General features: G+C 41.4%; 1 protein-coding gene across 5 annotated transcripts in view; it reads right to left on the bottom strand.

Moving 5' to 3' along the window:
• Positions 1 to 262: 262 nt before the first annotated feature.
• LOC116057982 (cadherin-2) overlaps positions 263 to 25,697 on the bottom strand; it is a 151,937-nt gene continuing 126,502 nt past the window's right edge. For 3 of the 5 annotated variants that reach the window (XM_036004839.1, XM_036004841.1, XM_036004840.1), the window contains 8 exons: positions 20,874 to 21,130; positions 19,215 to 19,351; positions 15,922 to 16,043; positions 11,095 to 11,212; positions 8,174 to 8,494; positions 5,548 to 5,755; positions 4,080 to 4,572; positions 263 to 2,955 (listed from right to left, as the gene is read on the bottom strand). In XM_036004839.1, the coding sequence (XP_035860732.1) occupies positions 1,867 to 2,955; positions 4,080 to 4,572; positions 5,548 to 5,755; positions 8,174 to 8,494; positions 11,095 to 11,212; positions 15,922 to 16,043; positions 19,215 to 19,351; positions 20,874 to 21,130 (2,745 nt within the window). In that variant the 3' untranslated portion in view covers positions 263 to 1,866. The other 2 variants (XM_036004842.1, XM_036004843.1) reach the window with 2 other exon arrangements.

Below are 25,697 nucleotides of genomic sequence, written 5' to 3'. Positions count from 1 at the left end.
TGCACAACAAACTTTTACCAGAGGACACATGTATAATTCAATCCCTGGCTTGTCCATCTCAGACGAGCGCTACCACAAACCAAACCTGTTCACTTATCACACAGGTGTAGAATACATGGTGTTGTTTTCAGTCCAGCAGGCTGTTAAGTCCAGCTCAGTTCATCCATTTCTAATCTACAGTACATACAGAAAGTCCCAACAGTGCTGGACAAGTTCTGTTTTAGATTTTTTTTTCTTCTTACTTTTCATTGTATATACTCTCTTTTAGCAATAATATTCAGTGGTATTTACATTTGAAATGCTTTTACATACAGTCAAACATTGTATATTTTTGTTTAATTGACATCTTATAAAACAACTGTAATCTTTGACATTATTCATTATCTATTATTGAACATCACACAGTATAAAAGTGCATTCCAGCTGAAAACTCCAGCTCATTTGCATCCTGACCTTTAACAAGAACAAAAAGCCTCCATGTCGTGAGAGTCTCTGGGGTGTTTTTTCCCTACAATTTCATTACAGATCTATGGAAAGTTTTCATCCGGGAATTACGAGTGTTGAAAATGGGATTGATTGCCTTTTTTAGGTTTGCTGTCGTTTTCAAAAATCATGCATACTTTGTCCTCAAGACGTGTCAAGTGAGACTACAGTGGGGATACGCATAAAAAATAGGAGACTTCTTCCATAAAAAAATTTAAGAGATGAATAATAGAATCGCTATTACTCCATAGTAGATGGAATACTTGTGAATGGTTAAGCTTTTATAATTTACTGTAGTACAATCAAAGCCTTATGGTGCTCATTAGTTCTTTTGTGTGTGTGTCTGTGTGTGACTCTTTGTAAACATACCAACACTCGACTACAAAATGCTGGAGGGATGGGGGTTTGAGTGGGATCACATCCCTAAATCATTTAAATTTTTTACAATGTCTATTTTCCTTGTGGGCTGAGAGGAGGGAGGATCTTTTGCAGGATTTAAATGATTCATCATTTTCATTTGGAATGAAGTAGTGAGCTGAATAATTCACTTTTCTGCCACAGCAGATGGAATAAAAAGTAACAGTTTATGTACAATCGTCTCATTTCCCCGACCACTTCTCTATACAGTACATCCATCTCCTTACCCGTTCACATTATATTCAAATACATATTTCATCCCACGTGTGTTATCCTAGTTTCAAAACTTCCTTGTTAAATGTTTACTCTTGCACATTGTCCCGACAACTAATGTTGCAGCTAAGATATCATCAGTCACATCTTTAAATTGTCTCTGGGTACCATGAATTCTCCCTGCCACTATTGCTCCGTCTTTGTTAAATATGCACACGTATGCACTCACACAAACAAGTGATTGTATGCACTTCTGCTCGCACATCTGTCTTCCCTCACAGACGTTTCTCACACACAAACACACACATGCGGACACAAAGAGCAGACCGACACACACAACGAGAAACGTCTTTCTTCTTTTTTCCTGCTGTTTCTCGTTCCACACGTGAGAGTTGAATTAAATCGAATCTTGGATGTTTGGGTTGTTTTTCTTTGTCCAAAGCGTTTAACAAATTGTTGCTGCCCCGAGCAGAAGCAGCCTCTGCATTGTCTCAGTATCTGTGCTCAACCATATCAGCGTTTCAACACTTATTGCTTTAAATTACATCAATCACTCCCTCCCCTGACCTCGCACACTCCACCCTCCCTAGGCTGATTTTTCTCTGTCTCTTTCCATTACTTTGCCTCTTCATCTTTCTCTCCTTTAACTTCTCTTCACATTATTCTAACTCTGGTTGCCTTTTCATCATCCTCCTATTCCCTCCCTTCCTCTCTTACCCTCTTTGCCCCTATTTGATTAATTTGTATCCATCCTCAGTCTTTCCCCTCTTCTCCAGCCTGCTCCTCTCCCTCTTTTTTCTCTTTCTTCCCGGGCTCGTCTTTCTTTTCCTTCTCATTTTTGGCATCCACGTCATCGTTTTCCTTCTCTTCCCTTTCCTTCTCCCTGTCTTTGAAGAGTTGAGCTAATTTGTGGAACTGGGGTCCCCACTCTTCTAGCCCGGCCCCCCACTCCTCCTTCTCTGCATCCTTCTCTGCTTCGCTCTCGAGTGAGCTGAGGGATCCAGCCCGGGACCCTGTGCCTTCCAGGCCGTACACCTGCACAGAGTCGTACGGTGGCTGCGATGGGTCAAAAGTGACTTGGGCAAGACGCAGACGTAGGAACTCACCCACCCTCAGTGCCAAGGAGGGACCCCCAGGCCCTGGAGCTCCTCTCACAGCCTCCATTCCTGGAACCCAGCCGGCCCCAAAGCCCATCACTCCGCCGTATGCTCCCTGAGGCTGCCCTGGGAAAGGAAAAAGCTGGGGAGTTATATCCCTTCTGCCTAAAACATAACCCCCCAGACCCATCCGATCACGCCAGTCCCCAATTAAGCCAGCTGCTTCTGGGTAGACAGATGATATCCCTATGCCCTCTCTTTCTGGCCTTGCCACCACAAAGTTGCTCCCCATCTCTAGTCCTCCTCTCCCCAAGCTGCCGGGGTAGTCCCTCTGTCCCGATACCTCCCCCTGCAGGACAGTGGCATAGTTGCGTCCACTGGCAGGTTGTCCATTTGTAAAGGTGAACCCACTTCCATTTCCCCCTCCCCCTCCCCCTCCCCCTCCCCCTCCTCCTCCACTGCCTCCTCCTCCTCCACTGCCTCCTCCTCCTCCACTGGGATCAGATTCAGGCTGGCCAGAGCTTGTGCGGTTTGGGGACAAGCCCACACGAGAAGCCCTGCGTCCCGCCATGGGGAGGGTAGCCGAGTCGCACACCCAGCCTCCTGTGCTGGGACCCTGGCCCATCGTGGAGCCCGATCGTGTCATGACGAGGTGATGCTCCCTGGGTAATGACTCCGACTGCACCTGGAGGGAACGTAGGCGAACACGAGTGGTTTCAGTTCGGGGCTGGGGTAGGGTGTGGTACTGTTAGGTTTAGGGTTACAGTACCAAATGGGATGAAGGATAATTTAATGAGAGGCATAATAAAAGCAGAAAGATGGGGGAGGGGGATAACATAGGGTCCAAATGGAGGAAAAGCAGGAGATGGCGATGATAAAAAAATAAAAAATGATTGAGACGAAGGAGAGACAGACATTGAGCAGAACAGAGTTGGAAGAAGCCATAGATATTAATTTAGCACTAGAATGAGCTAACACTGCACTGTGAGAGGGAGATGGTGAGGGAAGTGATTGAGAGATAAAATATTTGAAAATTAAAGAAAGGGCCAGACAGCCTTGCTATGGCCTGATAAATAAAACAAAAGGTAGAAAAGATAATGAACAGCAGGATATAAATGTGCTGACATGTCTGAATCATCAACTTCCTCCAGCAGTGTCCTGGACATGTCAGCTACAGTACAGAGATGAAAAATATTATAGCGTTGTAATCACTGCAATAAAATAGTATATCAGGTTGACCGCAAACCTAATAATTATTTTATGTTTGCTTAATTACTTTCTTACTTACTCGTTTGCTTATTTAATTGAATAATTATTCATTCAACTTTAATGCGTTCTCCAATGCAGCCATCTATCATTAAACAAGCCATTTATTAAATTTTAAATTGTTTTTCAATGCAATCCTTCCATGCATCCATTCGTCCATCCATTCATCCATCCATTCGTCGATCCAGCTATCCATCCATCCATCCATGTATTAAACTGTTTTAGTACAAAATTCACAAAGTTCACACCAAACATGCATCCTATGCATAGTTTGTACAATGTAGAATAAAAAATGTCGGTACCTAAAGCATTAAATCCTACAAAACATCTAACTTGGATGCTACATAGCTATTTATACAATACCAATACTTTTCTGACCTTATCCCTCTTCATCCCTCTGAAGATCAGGTAACTCTTTGAATTTAGAGTGCACATAATGTGATTCTATTTTTTTTCTCTACAGCAACATTGGAGCCTATCAGCGCCAGAATGCCATTGGAGGCTCGTCATGGAGGTCAGAATATTTGGGATCAAATCAGATCAGCTGAACTATGATCCCAAATTGTGCATTTATGGGGAAAGCGTGGTCACAGTGATCCTTACCCAGTCCACATCTTGACTATGGTTGGCCTTGTCCTCACTGCTCCCCTCTGTGCAGTTGCTTGCAGTTCCTGTCCCTCCTCCTCCTCTCTCCTGGCTGTCACTGGTCCTCGGCGTTCCTCCATCCGATGTGCTTACCCCACTTTGGGGTGCAGTCCCGTCACGGCTTCCCGTGCGACTCCCTGTTCGGCTTCCCGTGCTGAGGTCTGTGGGAGCGATGTACACTGCCCCAGACTCCATGGCCCCTACCATGGCCCCCTGGTTCTGGATGACTAGAGAGTGGTCTGGTTGGCCTCCAGGAAAGCGGTATCCCAGCTCTGCCAGGCCTGGTTCAAATGTTCCACCTGGTGTGCGGCGGAGAACAGGTAACGTGTGGCTGCTGTAACAGAGGCGACCATAGAGAGGTCCACTTGGTCCTGAGTAGTTGTGATCCACACCTGGATTCTGAGCCCAGCTAAAGGTGCGAGCTTTGTCTTGGTTATGATGGGAGTAACGTCTGTGAGACACAAGGCAAAATCACCATTCAACTTTGGGAAGTCAAGTTCATTTTATGGCATTTTTTACTTTGTTTGACAGCAAACAATAGAGGCAATATCCAGGTGGGAAAAATCTAATTAAAGGGGTATTTCAGTGATTTTAATAGTCAAAATTGATGCACCCAAAGCCAACGTATATCTTGACTTTTAGCCTCTAGTATGAAGAGCAAACTTATTACAAACTGTTAAGTTACTTTCTCAGACTGAACAAAACCTTCCTCTAGAACCACAGAAGACTTGCTGCTGCTCCCCATGACTACAGAAATCCATGTGTAGAAATTGGTGGGAAGTCTGTGTAAGATCTTACCAACGCAATACAACAGAACCATAAACTACAGCTTCAAAGTCACCATAAAGTTTAACCATCTGCCCCTCTGTGACACAGAGCCAAGAAAAATGAAATTTAAAAACATAACAAAGGTATTGCAGTGATATTGCAATGGATTGCGTTAGATTTAAAGGGTTTTTCATGTTGTTGTGTCCACATCCATAAATTGCGGGGAAGCAATTTTCGATAAACTAAATGCAGCCTTTGTACTTGTTTATGGCCCCTCCATATGGCTTGAATAAATTCATCGGAAGTAATTATTAGTCCAAAGGCAATAACAATGTTTCACAGAAACATCAAAGTGGGTGCAAACAACTCTCTGATGTAGCAGAACATAAACGAGCTTTAACAAAATGAGCACAACAAAGTGGTCTCCTAGGACCTTGATAGCCTTCTGTCTCAGCATTTTGATCGGTGACAGATTATGATCAGGGAGTTAAGGCTCGATCAGTTACTTAAGGGGATCAAATAAGTGGACTGAGATGAAAGCTTTTACTCTGAAGAAGTGCATTTGTTTCCTCCCTAACTTCCTTTTAGCGCATAATAAGAGGCCAGCCATGAGGCTTGATGCAATTAAACATCACACAAACACCCTCTGCCTACTTACACATTCCTGCTGTCCAGGGTGCGATAACCACGTGAGCGTGAGCTGTGCGGGGCGCTCTGGAGTGCGGCAATGTCAAAGGCAGCCGTGTCGGCCTCGCCCCCGCCCTCGTCATCATACGTTATGATGTTCTCACGTACGTCGTCCTCCTCTAGCGGTGACAGGGAGTCACGCTTCTGACGGCGCAGTGACAATGACAGCGCACTCACCGCTGCAGAGGGGTGGCAGAGGAAATAAAGGATATTGAGGCATAGGAGAGGAATTGGACAAAAGAATGATTAACAAGGGAGAATGGGGCAGAAGTCACAGGGGAAATAAAGTAAATGAGGAAGAGGAGAGAGTGAGCAAGGGAGAATTTTTCAGGCAGACAAAGAGGTGAGACACAGAGACAAAACAAATACAGAAGAGGCCTTGGGTTAGTATATTATGGCATATCAGCAGGCTACATGCCTCCACTGTGTAATTGACTTTGAGTTCCAGTCAGGCAAATGGACGCTTTATTCTCCCATGACCCCACAACTCTTATTCCATATTCCCAAAGCCGAGAGCTACATTTGACCCAGGGCTGTGGGCAAAGAACCAAGCTATGGAAGCTCTTGTCTAACAGGCTACCTGTGATAACGTCTACCCTGAAAGATGGAATTGTTCTGCTATAGTCATGCACTGTTTATTAAACTCATCATGTGTAAAGTAGGGAAATATTATACTTGTATATAGTTAATATAGGGAATACTTGGAGGAAGTCTCTAGGTCGTCATGGGTCCAACATTTTGGAATTTGGAAGCTTTACCCTTTATATAAAAGACACCTGATCCAAATGGGATCCTGAGGACAGATCCAAAAAAATACCCAGATAATTATTGACCAATCCCTAAGACTCACTACACGCCAAAATTAAAAGTTCGCAGTACTTTTTGAGACAATGGGTCTTCGATTTGACACAGAAGTTAACAGCAGCAGGATCCTTATTTCTAGTTGACCACCATGGATTTTGTCAGCTTAAAAGACGTATCAGCTGTATCTAGAAAGGGTTAGTTAATACCAATGCCCAGGGGAGTAGCACAACGTTCTGGGCCCTGTAGAAAGGCATTTTCTATGGGCCCCATCCCCGCATCCACAGCTATTCATTCTAGCATCTTTTTGGGCCCTCCTCACATGAGGGCCCTGGGTACTCAGTCCCCTTTTCCCCCCAGTCCAACGCCCCTGCCAATGCCCCAAACTCTTGAGATACTGAGTATCTCTCTTATTAGAGCTCCATGTAAACTGTTACGGCATGTGGATTAATCCAAGATTTGACAGACCTACTGTGCTTAGTTACAGTTGCTAAGCTATGATTGGACAGTCTTTGCTTGGGGAAGGGGTTTAGCGACCAGTCAATTACACTGTATCCAGTTTGAACAACACTGTCATTCCCATACAACAAAACTGCATTCTCAATTACAGTTCAATTACATGTTGCTGTTTTAAACAGCCTTAACATTGTTGGAGTTTGCGTTATTTGAGCCATGAAACTAATCTAATGATTCCTGAAAGGAGTGGGAAATCTCTAATCGTTCCTAACAATTTGAGGGATCACCTTCATGCCACAACTCATATGTACAGTATTTCTCTCTTCATAGGAGCCTTTGAAAGTGGTTTACCAATGGCTTAATGTTCACCTTATGTATGCCAAGCCCCTTTTTAATAACCAGATGGGATCCTGATGGAGCTGTTGTCGGAGCTTCTGTAAAACATTTGGCATTTTGGGGAGAGCCCAGTAATACTGTTTGAGATTAGCATGAACCTCTTATAGACAAGAAAAACAAAATTTCCAAAACCCTCGCTCTATTTTAAAGCTACAAACTTGAGGCGAATGCTATAAAGTTGTGTGTATTTCCTTATGCCCTTGTCACTTCGAGAACTGAATTCTAAACTCCACCAAAAGCCACTCGTCATGATCACCTTCACGCCATGTTGCGTTTCTTTCTTGATTGAACTGGTCTCTTCCAGAATGATAATGCCCCTATCAACATAGCATGAGTAGTGATCCAACCGACTGAACAGAAATGACAATGCTGCTGGCCCCGAGCCAAAGCCTTCTCAGCACCTAGACATTATCCAATTGAGCATTTGAGAGTTTCTGCAAAGGTGGCAGTGACATTTTATTATGTCGCTATCAAAAACTGCAGGGCCCAGATAATCACTCAGAATTGTTATTTTAGCAGTGATTAGCGCTGACCTTGCCAGAGGAGATGACTGGACCAAAATTGTGAGGAAAAGTAAACCTCGCTATTGAGCAGCTGTGACTAAGAAAAATATTTACGCTGCTGCCTCCATTATTTTCATATGCAGATTAAGCATCCAGGGATGTGTTGGAGGGTAAACAGCCCTAAACACTATTTACTCATCTTTTTTATTTGTAGATTAGCATTAAACTCTTTTATAGGCAGTAAATCTTAATGACATAACTTCATAAACTATGCTAAGTGATGTAGTAAAAACACTATGTAGGTTATATAAGTACTGTAAGGGTCTTTCTAGGGACAAAAAATAAATTCATAAGACAATTTTTTATTTTCACTGTTGTTATTGTCTTATGGTGATCTCATCACCATGTCTCTTCATAAACTCTATGTATCAAAGTATTTACCCAGTAGTGTGGCGACACAAGCCAGGATAGCCAGCAGGGCGGCGGTACTGAGCCCAGGGGAAGGCAGAGTGGACTGCTGAGGGAGACACACCGCCTCTCTTTCCCAGTCCCACTCGCCCTCGGACTGTTTGTCCTTCTCTTTCTCCCCGGCCCGTGCCCCTCCTCTCAGACAGGGACAGACGGACACAGTGACTGTCCCGGTGCTGGTAAGGCCGGACGTCCCGTCCCTCAGGACCAGTGGCACGTGGAGCGTCAGGGTGGAGGATGCGGAGCGGGACAGCGGCTGGAGCTGGGACAGCAGCACCAGGCTCGCTGTGGGGCCTGAAGGAAGACAATTCATCCATTGTTAACTGCATGAACCAATTTCCCCATTTTTTCCTGAGCTGAATGGCAGCAAGAGGTTGTTTTTACACATGGAACACATAATAAGCCCACACACCTTTATTTTTTAAATTTAGAATTCATCAATAACAACACAATTTAGAAGGACAGACAAAGAGCTTTGGCCTCTATTGGTCTGACTCTTACTGTGAAGTCTGCATTGGAGATATTTTTAGATTTCTTCTAAATTAAATGTGAAAGGATACAAAAGGCCACAGATAAGGGCGGAACACAAACATAGTGCAGACAATATTTAATTAGCATGAAAGGCACTGCAAAGTCATCATAAACACGACTCAATTATCACAACAATCTTCTCTGATTTTAATCACAGATCGATTATTACCGTTTTTAACAAAGCAAATAATACAGCATGCCTTTGTCAGACAAGCTGTCCATATGAGAACAGAACATGTTTTTCTTTTTCTCTGTTCTACTGTTGGATGACATATCAAAGAGGCCTGTGATTCAAAATGTCAGTGGGTTAATCCTCCAGATCCACAGTCCAACCAGAGCAGGTTGGCTCCTCGTGGTTTTGCCAAGTTGAGGAATGATTAGCAGGCCAATGGTGCAAATGATAGCCAATGAGTTATTATGTCATCTGCTATTATAAATCATACTGCTTAATGTGACAGTACTATCAGGCGTTAAACATCAGTACAGTAGACATTCCCCAAACAACCGAGGATGTGTGCACAGCCAAGGGACAGACTACACATATCAAGATAACTTGACTATCAACTTTTTTATCATTTAGAAAAAGTACAATTTGCTTAAACTTGCACTAATCACTCCTTTTTTTCTTAACAATGGATCAAATAACTGTTTGTAGTGTAAAAGGGGTTGCTTGTACTGCCGAACCCACAGAGACTTATCACCCAACTCTGCTGTTTTTATTACATTACATTACATTACATGTAATTTAGCTGACGCTTCCAAAGCGACTGACAATTGCTATATATGTCAGAGATCACACGCCTCTGGAGCAACTAGGGGTTAAGTGTCTTGCTCAGGGACACATTGGTTGATGTATCACAGTGGGAATCGAAGCCAGATCTACCACACCAAAGGCATGTGTCATATCCACTGCACCATCACCACCCCATCTCTCATCCCCTCATCTCTACGGAGTTCTTAGCATATTTTAGTTAAATGTTTTGGTTTTATGTCCTGCAACTTTATTGTTTGGTTCACTGTCACCACTCTCAATGACCACCTTTTTAGTGAAATTGCTATGTTAAACTGTACGCTGCCTGCTCAGCACCAAATGGCAGACATTGTGTTTTTTTGCCCTGCCCCGAGGTGGCTAAAAAATCAAAATAAATGAAAACAAAAAGTTTTAAATTTGATTCTAAATTTATTTTAAGTAAATATATATGCGATTTGCTACAGCTTCTGGACAAGTGACATATCTCGCTAACATGATACATGAATTCAAGCAACTAAACAGTAACAGTCCTGTAAATGCATCAAAAAGTGTAGCAAAACAGCAAGAGTTAAAAAAAAGAAGAAGACTGCTAGCTGCTGATCAGGGATGCACTGCACAGTAAACGGTGCATGTTTCAAAAAATTCAAAAACTTTGCAAATGTTTTATATTTTATTCCACATGTTTGTTAGGCCTCAAGGATACAAACAGTGTTTTTTGGTATGAAACGCAGTCTGCAACCATTCCTGTGTTTGTTTTCCACAGGTGATGAATAATTGCCAAAATATATATTTGTGGATACATTATTTCTTCTTTATGTACGACACTGTGAATGTGAATATGATCTAAGACACAAAATTGTTGTGAATTTAGGCCGGGACATATTTGTTAGTGAATGCAGAAACTTTAATTTAATTTGTATTATTTATTTAAAGTTTTATTCAGCAAAAATAACCCCTAGCGATTATGATTTGATGCAGTAGTACAGCACATCCTTGAATAACAAGCCCAACATGTGTAAAGGTGTATGTTTACATGTTTGTACTGTACTGTATATGTCTATTAGATAGTGTGTACTTGCACTGTATATCCATTACTGTATGTGTGTATTTGTGCAGGGAAATGAAACCGGTACAGACAGAGAATGTACTAGAAACAAATACTAAGTAGCAACATTCAATTGAGCTGAAGTGAATTAAATGAAGCAGCTCTGATTTCTTCAAAAGCTTTTTATTGGGAACCGTATGTATATGTGGCTTTGGGGAGGAGAAGATTGATGCAGAGGATATGTGAAGGCAAACAAGAGGGACAAATAAAAGAGAGGAGCATAACAAAGCAAAACAATGGGGTCACCGGAGTTAAGAGATGGATGGTAGAAGAGAGAGGCAGAGACAGAAAAAGGGAAGGGGGGAGGTAGAGAGAAGAGAATGAGGCAGAGGGGGAAAAAGAAAGAGAGACTAGGCGAAAAGACGAAGATGGAAAGAGAAAGGTGGAAAGAAAGTGTGGAATTGAGAGCATTAAAAGGTAGGAAAACAACAAGAGTGTGTCTGCCAAGGGAACAAAAAAAAAAGGAATTAAGAGATATACAGAGAGAACAAAAGATTGAGTGCCTACCACCACTGTCCCTGACGCTGAAGTTGAGGGCGGCGCTGGACTCCGGAGGGATGCTGAAATACACTGTGCTGTCATTCCCTCCCTCATCTCTATCAATCGCCCGCAACACCTGCACCACCTGAAACCCAGAGATAGAGAGAGCAGAGAAGATTGGGTGAGGGAGGGTGTTAATATGTGTGTGTGTGTGTGTGTGTGTGTTGGGGGGGGGGGGGGACACCGGGAGTAGAGAAAAAGAAGGTAATGGCAGAAACAGTTACACAGAGAGTGCTTTTACAGTAGCTACAAACCATTAGCCGACGTCAGCAGGAATCAAAACAAGCCAAACAATTAGCATAGAGACGCAAGCCAACTGTGTCTGATACTCACACCCAATAAATAACTGGGTCTGACGTGAATCGACCAAATTGCACAAATACAGTGCAGTGTGGCTTTTCAATTTAGTAATAGCATCTGCACCCCGCCTTCAGTGGCATTCGTAACGAAATTAATCTAAAAAAATCTCCCGCAGCCTAAGCTGATGGGCAATTTATTTTTAATGAAAAACTCTGGTCGTCATTATGCAAGATGTCTTTTCAGAAAAGCTTTCGAGCGCTAGTTACTAGACTGAATGCAGAGATGAAGGGTGCCGCATGCCCTCCGAGTTAGTCAGTGTCTCTAGGCCTCGAGAACATTTGTTATGTACAGTCGCATTATGTTATTAGTTGCTGGGTGTGAATATTTAAACACGTTTTGGCTAATGACTTGTCATATACAGAGACATGCGCACACAACCCGAACACATTCGACCATATCGTAATCTGTCTTTCCTGAACTGTCTCCCCTGCTCAGTCACATAACAGTATACACACAAACACTAACATCACAGGCAAAAACAAATCAATGTCGTTGCCACAGAATCACAGATTTAGTGGCGAAACAACAAAGAAACAAGCAGAGCAAAGAAAAACACCAGGAAAAAAAACAGATGGGCCAAGACACCAAATTATGGCGATGGAGCCAGCGTGGAATACTGAATTTGGGATAAGAAAAAGAGAAAGCAAAGGATGGTTTCCAGGGAGAAATTGAGGAGCACAGAGATGATTTCTACAATTGAGATAGCATCAAATGAAAACACAATGATGCAGAAAAATAGACAAGAACACAAAAAAAGCAAGACGGATGGCAGGAAATAGGGAGACAGTCTAAGAGGAGACTCGAGTTTAATTACAATGTGAAGAGCTGCTGCGTTCCGATAACAGGTCATGGAGGGTACACCTGCCTCCACAGAGAATGGGCACACTGTAGCGGTGTGCTGCTATATCTGAATAAATAAAGCTAAGTATTACTAAAATGTATATGCTCCTATACTTTAATAGGCAAGTCCTTGTATGATATGCTTTGAACAGCTTTGAAGGACTGTAGCTTATGTTTATTTATAGGAGACATCACTGTTTGAAATACAAGAATCAAACCTCTCATCTAACTCCTTGTCTGACAAAATAATGACAAATTTACAGTTTGGTCATGTTTTAATCATATGATTTGTACATGAACATAGAGGACAATATTTGTGTGTTTTCTCTGTCATAATAATAATGATGTCAACTTCCAGATTCATTATGAATATTTGTGCATGTTTTGTTTACCCTAGTGCCTTAGTACAACATACTATATGGTTTATAGCTGGCATACAAAACTAAAACCTACTAAAACTAAAAAAGTCAAGGATACTAATTAGCAGTGTTGTAATGTAACGAAGTACAAATACTTCACTACTGTACTTAAGTAGAATTTTCATGTATCTGTACTTTACTTTGTTATTTATATTTCCGGAAACTTTTACTTTTACTCCACTACAGTTTCTAAATAAAATGTATACTTTTACTCCACTACATTTCCCCTAAGCATCTTAGTTACTCGTTACTACAAAATAAAATCAGAAGTAATTTGTTACACTGGAAAAAAAGCAGGTTGGGCGAATCATTGCTCCTAAATTGCCAAGATAATGCACGCTCCATTCCAGTTGGTGACCTAATGCCTGTTTGTTGCCAAGCGGTAAAAAAAAAAAAAAACAGGCCAAAACTAAAGAAGAAGAGGAGGAAGCAGAATGACTGATAGTGTCATGGAAGCACCTGGTGCAGGCTCTGCCGCCATGGTAACAGACGATGATCACCCCGACGACAGTGGTGATGAAGATAACATTACACATTTGGGCATAAAGTTCATAATCAAAGTTTTTTTTACTTTTACTTTTACTTCTAATACTTAATACATTTAATATCAGAAAATTACTTTTGATACTTAAGTACAGTAAATATTAGATACTTTAAGACTTTTACTCAAGTAATATTCTAAAAGGATACTTTTACTTCTACCAAAGTCATTTTCTGGTAAGATACTTGTACTTTTACTCAAGTATTGCTTTCAAGTACTTTATACAAGACTGCTAATTAGCCATATGCAAAAGAAGAGAGTAGCCTATACATGAGTATAAATCCATGATCTGTGGCAATACTGAGGCTATACAAAATGTACAAAAAACTAATTGAAGAACGGTAAACAAACTAATTAGGGCCCGAGCGCAGACAGCGGCGAAGGCCCTACTGAAACTGAAGGAAGTATTATTTTCCCGGCAAATGAATTGCCTTTTTGAGGGGCTTAACATACTCAAAAACTCACCAAAATTGGCGGTCGCATCAAGTCTGGTGAAAATTTACGTATTTTAAGGGTTTCTGGAATAGGCGCACAAAAATGGCTCGCTGTAGGACATTTATAGGCCAAAATTGACTTTTGGTCATAGCGCTTGAGCTGAAGATCTTTGCCCGAATCCGTTCAGCTCTACATAGCGCCCCCCCCGCTGGCAACAGGAAATCAGCCTTATATGACAAACATCATCCGATTTACATGAAACTTATAATGTGTGGTCTACATGTGATACTAAGCTGCCCCCTATACTTTAACCACGCCCACTTACTCAGACCACAATAACATTTGAACCGTTTAAGGTAGACCCTTGTGTGAGGTATCATTGAACTCAGCAGAGAGTTCCTTATTCATTGGTGATGGTATGCTTAAGCTATGCCCCCTTTCATAACTGGTGACCTGTTTAAGGTAGTCTTAAGTGAGGTATCATTGAACTCAGCAGAGACTTCCTTTTTTATTGGTAAAGGTTTGCCCTGACCCCTATGCTTTGGCTACGCCTCCTTTCACAGCTAATGAACTGTATGACGTAGAGTCTTGTGTGAGGTATCATTGAACTCAGCAGGGAGTTCCCTTTTCATTGGTGACGATTTGCAGAGTCTGAATGCGCAAGGAGCAGTGTCCGCCAGTAACCCCGACGCGCGCAGAGGCACGAGGGCCAGACCAACGCTGCTTGCAGCTATAATTGTATGTTAATATTTAAAGCAAGTACATTTTATCAGCATAGTATAGCAGTCTTAGTTCCTTTAATAAAGTCTAAGAGTCTACAGCCATGCCAGCAGCTCTGTTAAGGTGTACTAAGGCATTTAGCTTGGAGCTAAATGCTAACATCAGCATGCTACCAGGCTAGCAAGCTAATGTTTAGCTGGTATAATGTTGACCACGTTCACCATCTTAGTTTAGCATGTTTGCATGCTAACATTTGCTGATAAGCAGTAAACACAAAGTACAGTTGAGGCGGATGGGGACCCGGTGACTGCGCTAAATTAAATGTGATGGTGTGTACCAAATTTCATGGCAATTCATCCAATAATTGTGGAGACATTTAATTGAAAACCATAAATGCCATCCTCATGGTGGTAAAAGGCAGGGGATCATTATAGTTGTTAGGATTCATCCTCTAGGAACCATGGGTTTCAGAAAAAAACTAAAATGTATCAAAACCCACAAATTTCTTTATTTGGCGCCATCTGATGGACATAATGAAAAAGACACTGTGGCAGAGAGCAATGCAAATTGATTCACCCCACAACCCAATCAGAGTCTGATCATCAGACCCAGGTACATTGACAGAAATGGTTTAAAAACAACACATACAGCCCTTGAACTTGTGTTTTGAACTTGACAACCTAGGACTTCCCATAACCTGATTTTTAAGAACCTTGTGAGACTTTGGTACTAGGTTCCATTGTGCCTTTTTGACGAATCACAATCTTCAGCATTGCTGACCACTTACAAGCAGTGTTGCCAACTTTTTTCCAATTTAAGTAGATAGCACTAGCTCTAAAGTCATTAAAAGTTGGCAGATGACATGTGCTCATTTGTGTATTGGTGACGTCATTGAGCATCATTTCTATAAAGGTTAGATGTTGTATCGGCCCACTTCCTGAGCACTGCGCAAGAGGAGAGGAAGAGATCCATCCCGTACTGTTGGCAGAAGAGCTGTGGACTGAGATTACACTGAGCAGCATGCATGGGTATGAATTACAATATAATATATGAATAAATCGCTAAGAGGGTCTGAAAAGTCGCTAAATCTAGTGAGAAAGTTGCCGTGTTGGCAACACTGCTTGAAAGTACCTGGAACAAGCATTTACTCTCACCACATGAGCAGCGCCAAAATATAGTACTAGGGACGTGTCTCAGATGGGGGTGGAGAAGCATGGAAACAAAAGCAGAACCGGCGACAATGGCTAAACCTTAAATAATGTTTCGTCATGTTCCTGCAGTAGAAAAGGATGAATAGACTGCACCAATTTTCACTGGGATTGTCCCATTTTTATACGAACAAAGCTTGTTCCAGCAGAATTTGAAAGCTGTAATTAAAATACTTTTATACTCATAGGGGCTTTAAATTGTAGTTTTTTAACAGAACTTTTCATACAGACAAATACATTGACATCAAAGGTCACTCAAACACATACTGACCTGCCCGATGGAGGATGAGTCACACATGGCAGTAGTGTATTGCCTGTCGAGTTCGGGTGCGTTGTCATTCAGGTCTAACGTCTCTATTGCAACCAGAACTCTGGAAACCTGGCTGGGATTGTCTGAAAGAGCCAATCAGAAACAGGCAGCTTACAATAGAGCACTCTAAGATACCTATGACAGCTGTATTTAGAAAAAAAATTGATGAATACAATTCCCCAGTGCAACAAACACCAGTGTGCACACACAGAGGTGCCTCGTTGGCACTCCATTAAATCCATTCAATTGTCCTCATAGGCGAGATCAAGCTTTTCAGTCTTTGTCCAGAAACTTTAACAGCACTCAGATCACATTAGCGAGCACAAAACTGGCTAAATATACAGAAGTACATTTAGTTTCATTTGGGTTGTGTTACAGCTCAGAGGTTCCCAGCTGGAGTACGACTGACGCTCCATAGCAGTTACATTTTTCCACATCAAACTGTTCCATTTTTAGCCAAAGCACATCGTCAAATGTGTGTGTGTGTGTGTGTGTGTGTGTGTATATATGTGTGTGTGTGTGTGTGTGTGTGTTGCTAAGAAAGAGAGAGAGGAAGCAGAGGAGGGATGTAGAAAGCGGTCAATGTGCATGCAGTTACACAAGGGCGCAGTTTAAATGGATTGTCAGAGGGTCTGCCATACCCCATTCAATTGGATATTTACACACACTCGAACATGAAGTTTTCTCAGCCACGCTTGAAACGCACAGAGTCATACTCTGAGCTGAACATTTACCATTACATGTTATGCTGCTCTTGTATTGGGATCCTCAAACACAATCCAGGCTCACCAGCACACATATTCACTCATGTATCTTAGCAGGCAACAGTGGGCCACACATTCTGTAAATGAACACACACACACACACACACACACACACACACACACACACACACACACTCTCCCACATAATGTTCTCAAACCTAGTATTAACACTGTGTCACGGATGACAGTGAATGCTTCCCACCACGAAAAAGCTGAAAATGAGCTCTTGCTGTAATGCTACTGGGTGAGCTGGCCTGCCTGTGGCCATGGCAGGGCTCCTACTGTGCTTTGTGTCAACTCAGCCTCCAACAGTCTGTTTATTAGATAGAGCTCATTATTCAAGACAAGCACTCACTGTGCTGCCTTCACAGTCCTACCAACACTGCTGCCACAAGGAGCCCTGAGTAGATTTTAAGTAAAGATTAACTTTGTCCAGAACAAGACTTGGCAGGGAAAACAACTTCCTCTCCTTGCACACAGCAGCCACTGGACAGCATTCTTCAGCAATACTTTCACTTTGGCACCAACTAGTTTGATTGAGATTTTTTTTATTTTTTTAGGGCTGAGAGGAAGATCCAAATTATATCGTAGGACTTGCCAAAATGACAATTAGAGCCAGGATTAAGCAGGAGGCTGGTGTTAATTTTAAAAAAGTCATTCAGACTAATCAAGAAAATAGGTTGTTTGTCATTGCCTTCCAAAATGATTCATACATGTATGAGCATTTTTTGGCACCACTATCAGCAGAAAGACATTATTTGTCAGTTCTTTCTAAAAATTAATATGACCATTAAAAGAGACATATGCTCATTCTCAGGTTCATACTTGTACAGTATTTGGGGATTCTACTAAAACCTGTTTACATGCTTTAAAGGTCACAAAAAACATTCTTTTCTCATACTGTCTGTCTCAATATACCTGTATTTACCCCCTGTCTGAAATGCTCCATTAAAGTGCCTATCTCTTTAAGCCCCCCACCTGAAAAATCCCAGTCTGCTCTGATTGGCTGGGGAGAAAAATATGGCACACCTTTGCATGAGCAGTTCTCAAGCTGTGGGTGGATATACTCAAATAGGGGGCTGTATATTATTGACCCCACATGTGACATAGGAAGAGGAGCCAAATCTGAATGTCTCATTGATAGGCAGTCCAGATACCCAAATGTATGTGCACAAGCATGTCTCCTGCAAGGATAGGTGATCTGGTGATATATTTTTTTCTTTTTGTCAACAAATCCCATGAAAAGATCAAAATCAACAAATAATTGATCCTGTTACAGTAACCGATTATCTACCAATTGTCTGTGTATCCATATAGCTCCTTTGTTGTCCAAAAATTAATAAAAACACATCAATGAGGCCACTCCTTTTCATTGGATGTGTCCTTTCCATATCGTGAACATGGTAGTTTGAGTCAGTCCCACATCAACCTACTTCCATGTGTGTTAATCCCAAACTGTTGTTAGGAGATTATTTTACTGTTTAAAAAAAATTTAACTATATATTCATGACCCTTTTTTCAATAGGAATTGAATTGGCTGGAGAATGACTGCCACAGACAGATAAGAGAAATAGAAAGAAAGAAAAGTATTGAGAGATGAATTTGTAGGCAAAAACAAAAATGTACAATATTGTCAGTCTAACCCTTAAACCCAACCACATTACGTGTTTTGTTTCTCATGCTGTCACTGCAGTCCATGCTCTCTACCCCACACACACACACACACACACACACACACACACTGTCATGGCCACAACTATGGATCTCGAGAGGGATCACCAAATGGTTTATAGGGTTGTACCACTATTAATTGGTGTATCAACACCAACACTTCTTGCTTTATTACTGTAATATAAAGCACCTATTTGTTTCAAAGTTTATTCTTGACCCTGGAAATAACAGCTGACAAAACATCACCTTGTTCATGGCTAAAAGCTCCAGAAAAGCGACAAAATAGACATTGCGATTGTCCTTTCATCTGCATTTTCCTGATTGAAACATGACGTGTGAGGTGCCCCGGTGTTTGTTGAAATTCTCTGCTTGGAAACTGAAAGGTGTTTACCGTTCTTCTCTGGCTGGTCTCTGGCTATTTGTTGCTTTAATTCTTTGTTTCCACTTGAATCCTTATGAGAAGAGATCTATCGCAGCATCAGATTACTCACACAGTATAGATCAATTAATCCTCAGGCAAGCTGTAACAAACTATTTGTGGAGCCAAACATTCCCCTCATGGCTTGATGATTCGAGTGCTAAGCCGCTTAGTGAATTGCATCACACACTGGATACTGTGCTTTTCAGATACTGCACAATTTACAGTTTACACCTTCTTAAACCTCTTACACTCTTGTGCTCATCAGTGGGTGCAGGTGTCAGTGGTGGTAAAATGTTGGTTTAATTGAATAGTTTTAGCAATGAATAAAAGAAATGATCCAACAGACAAGCTCTTATGATAGCTCAGTGTGAAGTGGTGTACAAAGAGTGATCTCTGACCTCTCTGGGTGGCGATGACAGTAATGTTGTGCCAATGTTCCCGTTCCCGGTCCAGCTGCATGGCTGTGGTGATGAGGCCGGTGTCTGGGGTGATACGAAACAGAGCCTCTGGGTCTGACTGGGGATCAATGGAGAACCTGGAGAAGAGAAAGTAGGGTGGGAGGAGAAAGATAGTTAAAGTTGAGAAAAGGAAGGTGAATGCAAGTGAGTGTAGAAAGGAAAAGTGAAGGGAAGAAGCAGAGATGGCAGTGGGGTGCAGAGTGAAAGAAGCACACAGGGCGAGTGTGTGAGGGAGCGATAAGGAAGTCTGCATTCAAATGGCCAAAGAATTAATATAGGGAGATTATCGCCGCTGATAGGAGCTCTTTTGAAGTGACTCCGATTATCTTAATATCTCCATGAATATACCAACTATCATTCCTCCCCACACACTCACTCTTAGCATTTTGACGGTGCTAATTGGGACACGGTTTTCTGTGGTTGTCACAGTCAAATCATTCGCCTCCCAGACAATACCTACTGCAAACAGAAGGGAAAAGATTGGACCGCAAAAATGTATGTGGTTACTGTTGGCTCAAGGGAACACCAAGTAGGTATTTGGTTGGCTTATATTTATTTTCTTACTGTTGTGTGTTGTTTCTTTTAGTTAGAGAGCTGAGTTTAAATTTCAAAAACGCTATTCCCCTTAAGGCTTAAAAATATTTATTCCTGAGATTCAACAATCGATATTAAAAAAAACAACCAAAAAACAAATCATATCCTCTAAAACATTAAATAAACTAAGAAATACAACAATCAGCATCATTAAGTGCTTGATATTTTACACAAACGGTTATTTGAACCATGCAACAAGGCAGTATTGTAGTGAATAGATATTACATTACATTACATGTCATTTAGCTGACGCTTTTATCCAAAGCGACTTACAATTATGTCAGAGGTCGCACACCTCTGGAGCAACTAGGGGTTAAGTGTCTTGCTCAGGAACACATTGGTTGATGTATCGCAGTGGGATTCAAACCCAGGTCTCCCACACCAAAGGTATGTGTCATATCCACTGCGCCATCACCACCGATATGAAGCCAAAAGCAGCAATAATATACTTTATAATTCGTTACAGATGAAGATGTGACTCACCTTATAATTATTGAGATGTAACCCTGAGATGTAACCCTAACCCAAACCCTGTCTTTAAACCTAACCCTAACCGTAACCCTTCATAGATAGCTAGCTGCTAACTTAATTGTTGACTTGCACAGTATGCTAGTTTCGCTCGGTGACTTGTTCAGTGCCTACATACTAGCATCTACCCACAAAGACTGGGAACAGGGGGAAACAGCTAGCCTGGCTCTATCCAAAGATAACAAAACCCACCTATCAGCACCTCTAAAGCTCACTAGTTTTCACCTTATACCTCATTGTTTAACGTTTACAAAAAGAGCCAGGCTAAATGGCTAGCAAACTCTCAGCAAGAAAGCAAATTGACACATTTTCCAAAAGTATTCGATTAATACAAGACTGTCCACAAACCTCAAAGAGTATAATAAAGGACACAATAAAAGGTAGACCAGCTTTATCTGAGTGTACCCACATAAATCTTTATTCGCTAAATTTGTAAGAAATATTAAACAGTACTGCAAAAGAGGCCGATTACTGTACCTGATATTATTGGTAAGACCAGTATCGGGGTCTACAGCGCTGACCCGGCCTACAGTGCAAGCCGGCGGGCAGTTTTCAGATACATCCATGAGGTATCGGGTTCGGGAGAACCTTGGAGGCTCATCTGCATCCAGCACTGCTACTCTGATGGAGGCCCGGTCCTTGAAGGGGCCTCGACGCAAAAAGCGAGGATCCACTATGGGGTTGAGGACCTCAACAGAGAAGGAGTAAGAGCTCCGGCTCTCATAGTCGACGGCCTGGGGAGGACAATAGAGAAGAGTTAGTTAGTAGGGTAAAAACATATTAAATGTAGAAGTATATAATCCTCTAATAAGAAGGGTGACACTTTTTAGTAGCAAGAAATTATGCAAATGACACTGCTAAAAACATCAGTTCCAATGAACTGCCTCTTGCTTTCATTTAGTCCAATTCTCACAATCAATTTTCCAAAGATAACTGCTAAATTACATATCAAAACCGGCGAGATGGCAAATAATGAATTATTTCAACAATAATAGCTCACAGAGGCTAGAGAATGGTCACATCCAAAATCAGCTGAGAATGATTTGGAGTAAATAATACCATGGTTACCCTACATGGTGTGTGGTTTGGAGTTTTGAAGTGATACTGTGAGTGTGGTTGTTGTGGGTGGATGCTTAGATTGTGGGTTTGTGTGAAGTAGGAAAAGGAATTCATGAGGTGTTGATGTTACAGCATTGAAGAGTTGAAAGAATTTTTGGGAGCTCTGACACGGAAGTAACTACATGTGTGCATGTTGGTTTGATATTGCTTAAATGTTGATGTTGGGATATTCTTGACATGCTAAGACTAGAGGATATACTGTATAGCTGTAGAGTTCACTGCCAGGAAATTGAATGTTGATGCTGTATTTGTAGGAGTTGTATAAGATTAGTGCTGCTATCTAATGCAGTACAGATGGATGTAACCATGAGGATATTTGCATTGAACGTTTCATCTCGCTCCTGCATTGTTTGGTACTGCAGTGTTGGCAACACACTTGGAACTGTGTTGGTGGATACCTGGCAGCTGGCAGGTAGTGTGTTTTGTCATAATGTTACAAACATGTTGGTAGGAGTAGTTTCAGACCTTGTGAAAAATTGTGGGAGTGAAACTTGGACAGACTTTGTTTTTGTGAGAATGGATTTGGGAGTTCACTTTCAGAGGTAGTGCAGATCGGCAATAGCTGCGATGTCGACAAATAGTTGCCATGAGCAATATATTTTCCTACGTTGAAATTGAAAACAGAACCACCCAGTACTTTCATAAAAACACCCTTGTTTATAACATCATCTCCATGGTGACTCAGCAGTCCCCATGGAGACTCGTACCTGGCTATGAGAAGCATTGAAAATTCCTTTGTATCCTTGCATCTACACAGGTAGAAGAGATTTCATTTGGGATAAAGGCTCAGGACCCAGTGATTGTTTGTTACTGAAAAGTTATGAAGCCTATTTGTCTGAGGTGTCCGTGTGATTGCGTACCGCACTCCCACCAGCGGGGCCAGAGAGATAGCCTCTGATCGGGTTTGCCGAGATGATTGTTAGCGAGGGCAGGAGGCGCACACACAGGTAATCACATACATCACACACACACACACACACACACACACACACACACACACACACACACACACACACACACACACACACACTCTGACATACATCTGTTGTTGATTACTACATTTCAGAAATGCAACATGTTTCAGTCTGGGTTTAAAATACCTGTTTGAGGTGTTGGTGTACAAGTGGTTCTTTTGAGCCTGTCTGTCCTCAGATCCTTTGTCAGTATGTGTGTGTCCTTAACTGTGCATATGAATCATCTCAGTGTGATTGGCACAGAGAACCATGTTGGACAGAGGATAAATAGGCTCCCCGGCTATGCAGAATATTCACTGTCAGATTCAAACAGGAAAAAAAAAACATTCTGAGGATCCCAGCGGCAGTGAGAATATTGATATGCTGTCGCTCATGCTCTCTCCTTCCTTTTTGGATCTCTCTTTTTCTATTTCTTCGTTTCTTTTCTCCCCTTTTTTGAGCTGTAAACCTGCAAATGTTGGCAATTTGAGGGAATCTCTGCAGAAAAGATAAATAAACAAAATGAATTGTCTGTGGAGATGAGTGTATGTGTGTAGACGGGGTTTAGGTGGGTAGACGGAGGGAAAAGGTTCTCTAACAGGGTCCCCATTACAGAGAGAGAGAGAGAGAGACAATCTGTCTGAGGAGGAGAGGTGTCACTTATACTGTGAGCACACACTCATCACCCCCCGCCCTCCCTCAATCCAGCACTCCATCACACCGCTCCTTCTCCTTCGCCCGCTCACACACTCCATCACCCACCCTCCTACGCACCCACCACCCATCTTTTTTTCCCCTAGTGTGTGTGCGACAGGGGCCAGCTCTGACAAACCCCAACGCACACACTCATCCTTCTCCCTCATTCGTCTGTACAGGAAGCACTTATCACACAGCGACCCAACCGTTTTTCGAAGTTTTTGTGTTTTTCTGTCTGGTGCACGTGTGTGAACCGATGTGAACACTCCTCACAAATGTTTTCACACACAAGTGTTCTGGTGGCTCTTGTGGAACACGTACACACACCTTAAAGTTGCGTTTCAGTATAATTGTGTAATACTTATTGTGTATTGTGTCTGATTATGTATTGTGTTTTATGCCCCTGTAAAGCAATCTGTGACTTATGTCTGTGAAAAGCGCTTTATAAATACCTTTTTTTTTTACTTTCTTAAAGAGCAACTTAACACCGTGTTTAGGCTTGAACAGGCACTCATATACTTCTACATTTATATATATATATATATATATATATATATATTTGAATTCTGACACACACCCCACCATTTTTCAGCCATTTTAATGCCTTGATATTACATCCGATGGTAAATAAAATACATCTGTATGTGTATATCAGTAGCACCACCAGAAGCATCTTTCTTACTGGCTGAAATTGAAATTCCATTTCGCCCGAGTCACTGATGGCCAAGATTAATATTTGGTTTTAGGCTTTATCTAATATGTTTTTTTTTTTTTTATTTCTTTTTAATCATTTTATAATGCCTATGTATTTGTATATTTTATCTCACAGGGCATGTGCAATATTTTACATATCTTTTGTAATGTATTACTGTTTCTTCTGGCTACAGTACATGCTGTTTTAAAAGCCTCTGAACATCCACACAGGTGATTTCAGTTATTCTGGCTAATTAGACCTCTGCTCAGGTTGAAAGTGGGCCTGAGCTTAGATGGGAATTTATTAGGTCACAAATCCTTTCTACCAATTAGAATGATAAAGCTGTCATTTGCCCTGCCCTAACAGGTGTAACAGAGCTAACAAGAGACTCAGGAAGATGTCAATCAATCAGTCCATACACACCCACACAGACCTGGGAAGAGGTCTAATCAGCCAGATTACTGTAACTGAAAACACCTGTGTGGGTGTTCAGGGCCTTTACGTTAATTGCAGATGTGGGTAGCAGTAATGCCCAAGCACAATTTCTCCTTGGGGAAAAAAAAGTATCTTTTATCTTAAAGGTCCAGTGTGTAACGTGTTTAGTTGTTCATTATCAAAATCGTCCTTGTCCTTTTTTATGAATATTTACCTCCACCTTCAATTCCTAGTATTACTTTTGGCTTGAAATTTTGACATTTGCATTTGCATGAACTGGGGTAGACGCTCCATATTCATGCGCCACCTTGAAATACGTTAGCCAGTAAGGGACATACAGGACATACTGCTCCGCCTTTCGCGTTTTCGCTGTCACATGATAAACTCACAGCTGCTGATAAGGCTGCTAATGGGTAACATAACTTCCCGGCCCTGGCAAGTTTGAAAAAGGAAACATGGAGGACCACACATATTCAAAATCCAAATTTCAGGAACAGGAGTCTTCTTTGCCCAGAAAAAGAAAAAGGATATTGAAAAGAGCAAGAGATCGGCTGTAATACGTACTTTGAACTGTGTGGTGCGAGAGAGTTGATTGCGATATATGATCTTAATGCTAGAAGAAATTCCTACACATTGGACCTTTAAGACTTTGGTTCAGAGCCGTTTGAACTGCTAGCTTAACGTTAGCTTAGTGAGGCTACAGCGGAGCTAGCAGAGGCAGTAGAGAGTGACAGTAAAGGGGATGTGAATGAGTGGTAGAGAGGCTGTACATACAAACACTGTAACACTAGTCAACACTGTAATCTAATAGCTTACAAGAAGTAGAGGCAGTATTTATACTATTGTAGTAGTTCTATTCTCAGTTGAAGTTCTCAATCTTACATACTTCACACCAGAAAGTGAAAGATAGTGTAATAAAGTGACTCTAAAAAGTTACTTTGAGTTAAGTTACGCTTTAAACACACTCTTCTTGGGACCTCTTATATACATTATCATAAAACAATAAATGAAGAAAACGCGTGTACATGCAAGTGCTTAAATTAAAGTTATTATTATTATTATTTGTTCGGTTGGTAAACGGAAAATGAATCAACAACAACTTTGAGAATTGATTAAACATTTGAATGATCAAGAAAAAGCAAATATTCACTGGTTACAGCTTCTCAAATTGAATTGAGAGTTGCTGATTTTCTCTGTTTTATATAACAATTTATTGAACATCTTTCCGTTTGGTAAAGTTGGTTAGACAAAACAAGCAATTTGAATACAATTCAGTACTCTAGAATATTGTGATGGGCATTTTTGTTTTTACCGTTTTCTGACCTTTTACAGATATAAACAATTCATAATCAAATACATAATCAACAAATTAATTGACACGTTTCAGCCGTAGTGCATAATGTC

This window comes from Sander lucioperca, chromosome 9, assembly GCF_008315115.2.
Source record: "Sander lucioperca isolate FBNREF2018 chromosome 9, SLUC_FBN_1.2, whole genome shotgun sequence".
NCBI classification, from domain to species: domain Eukaryota; kingdom Metazoa; phylum Chordata; class Actinopteri; order Perciformes; family Percidae; genus Sander; species Sander lucioperca.
The sequence above is the reverse complement of the archived record's forward strand: the minus strand, read 5'-3'. Positions and strand labels throughout refer to the sequence as shown.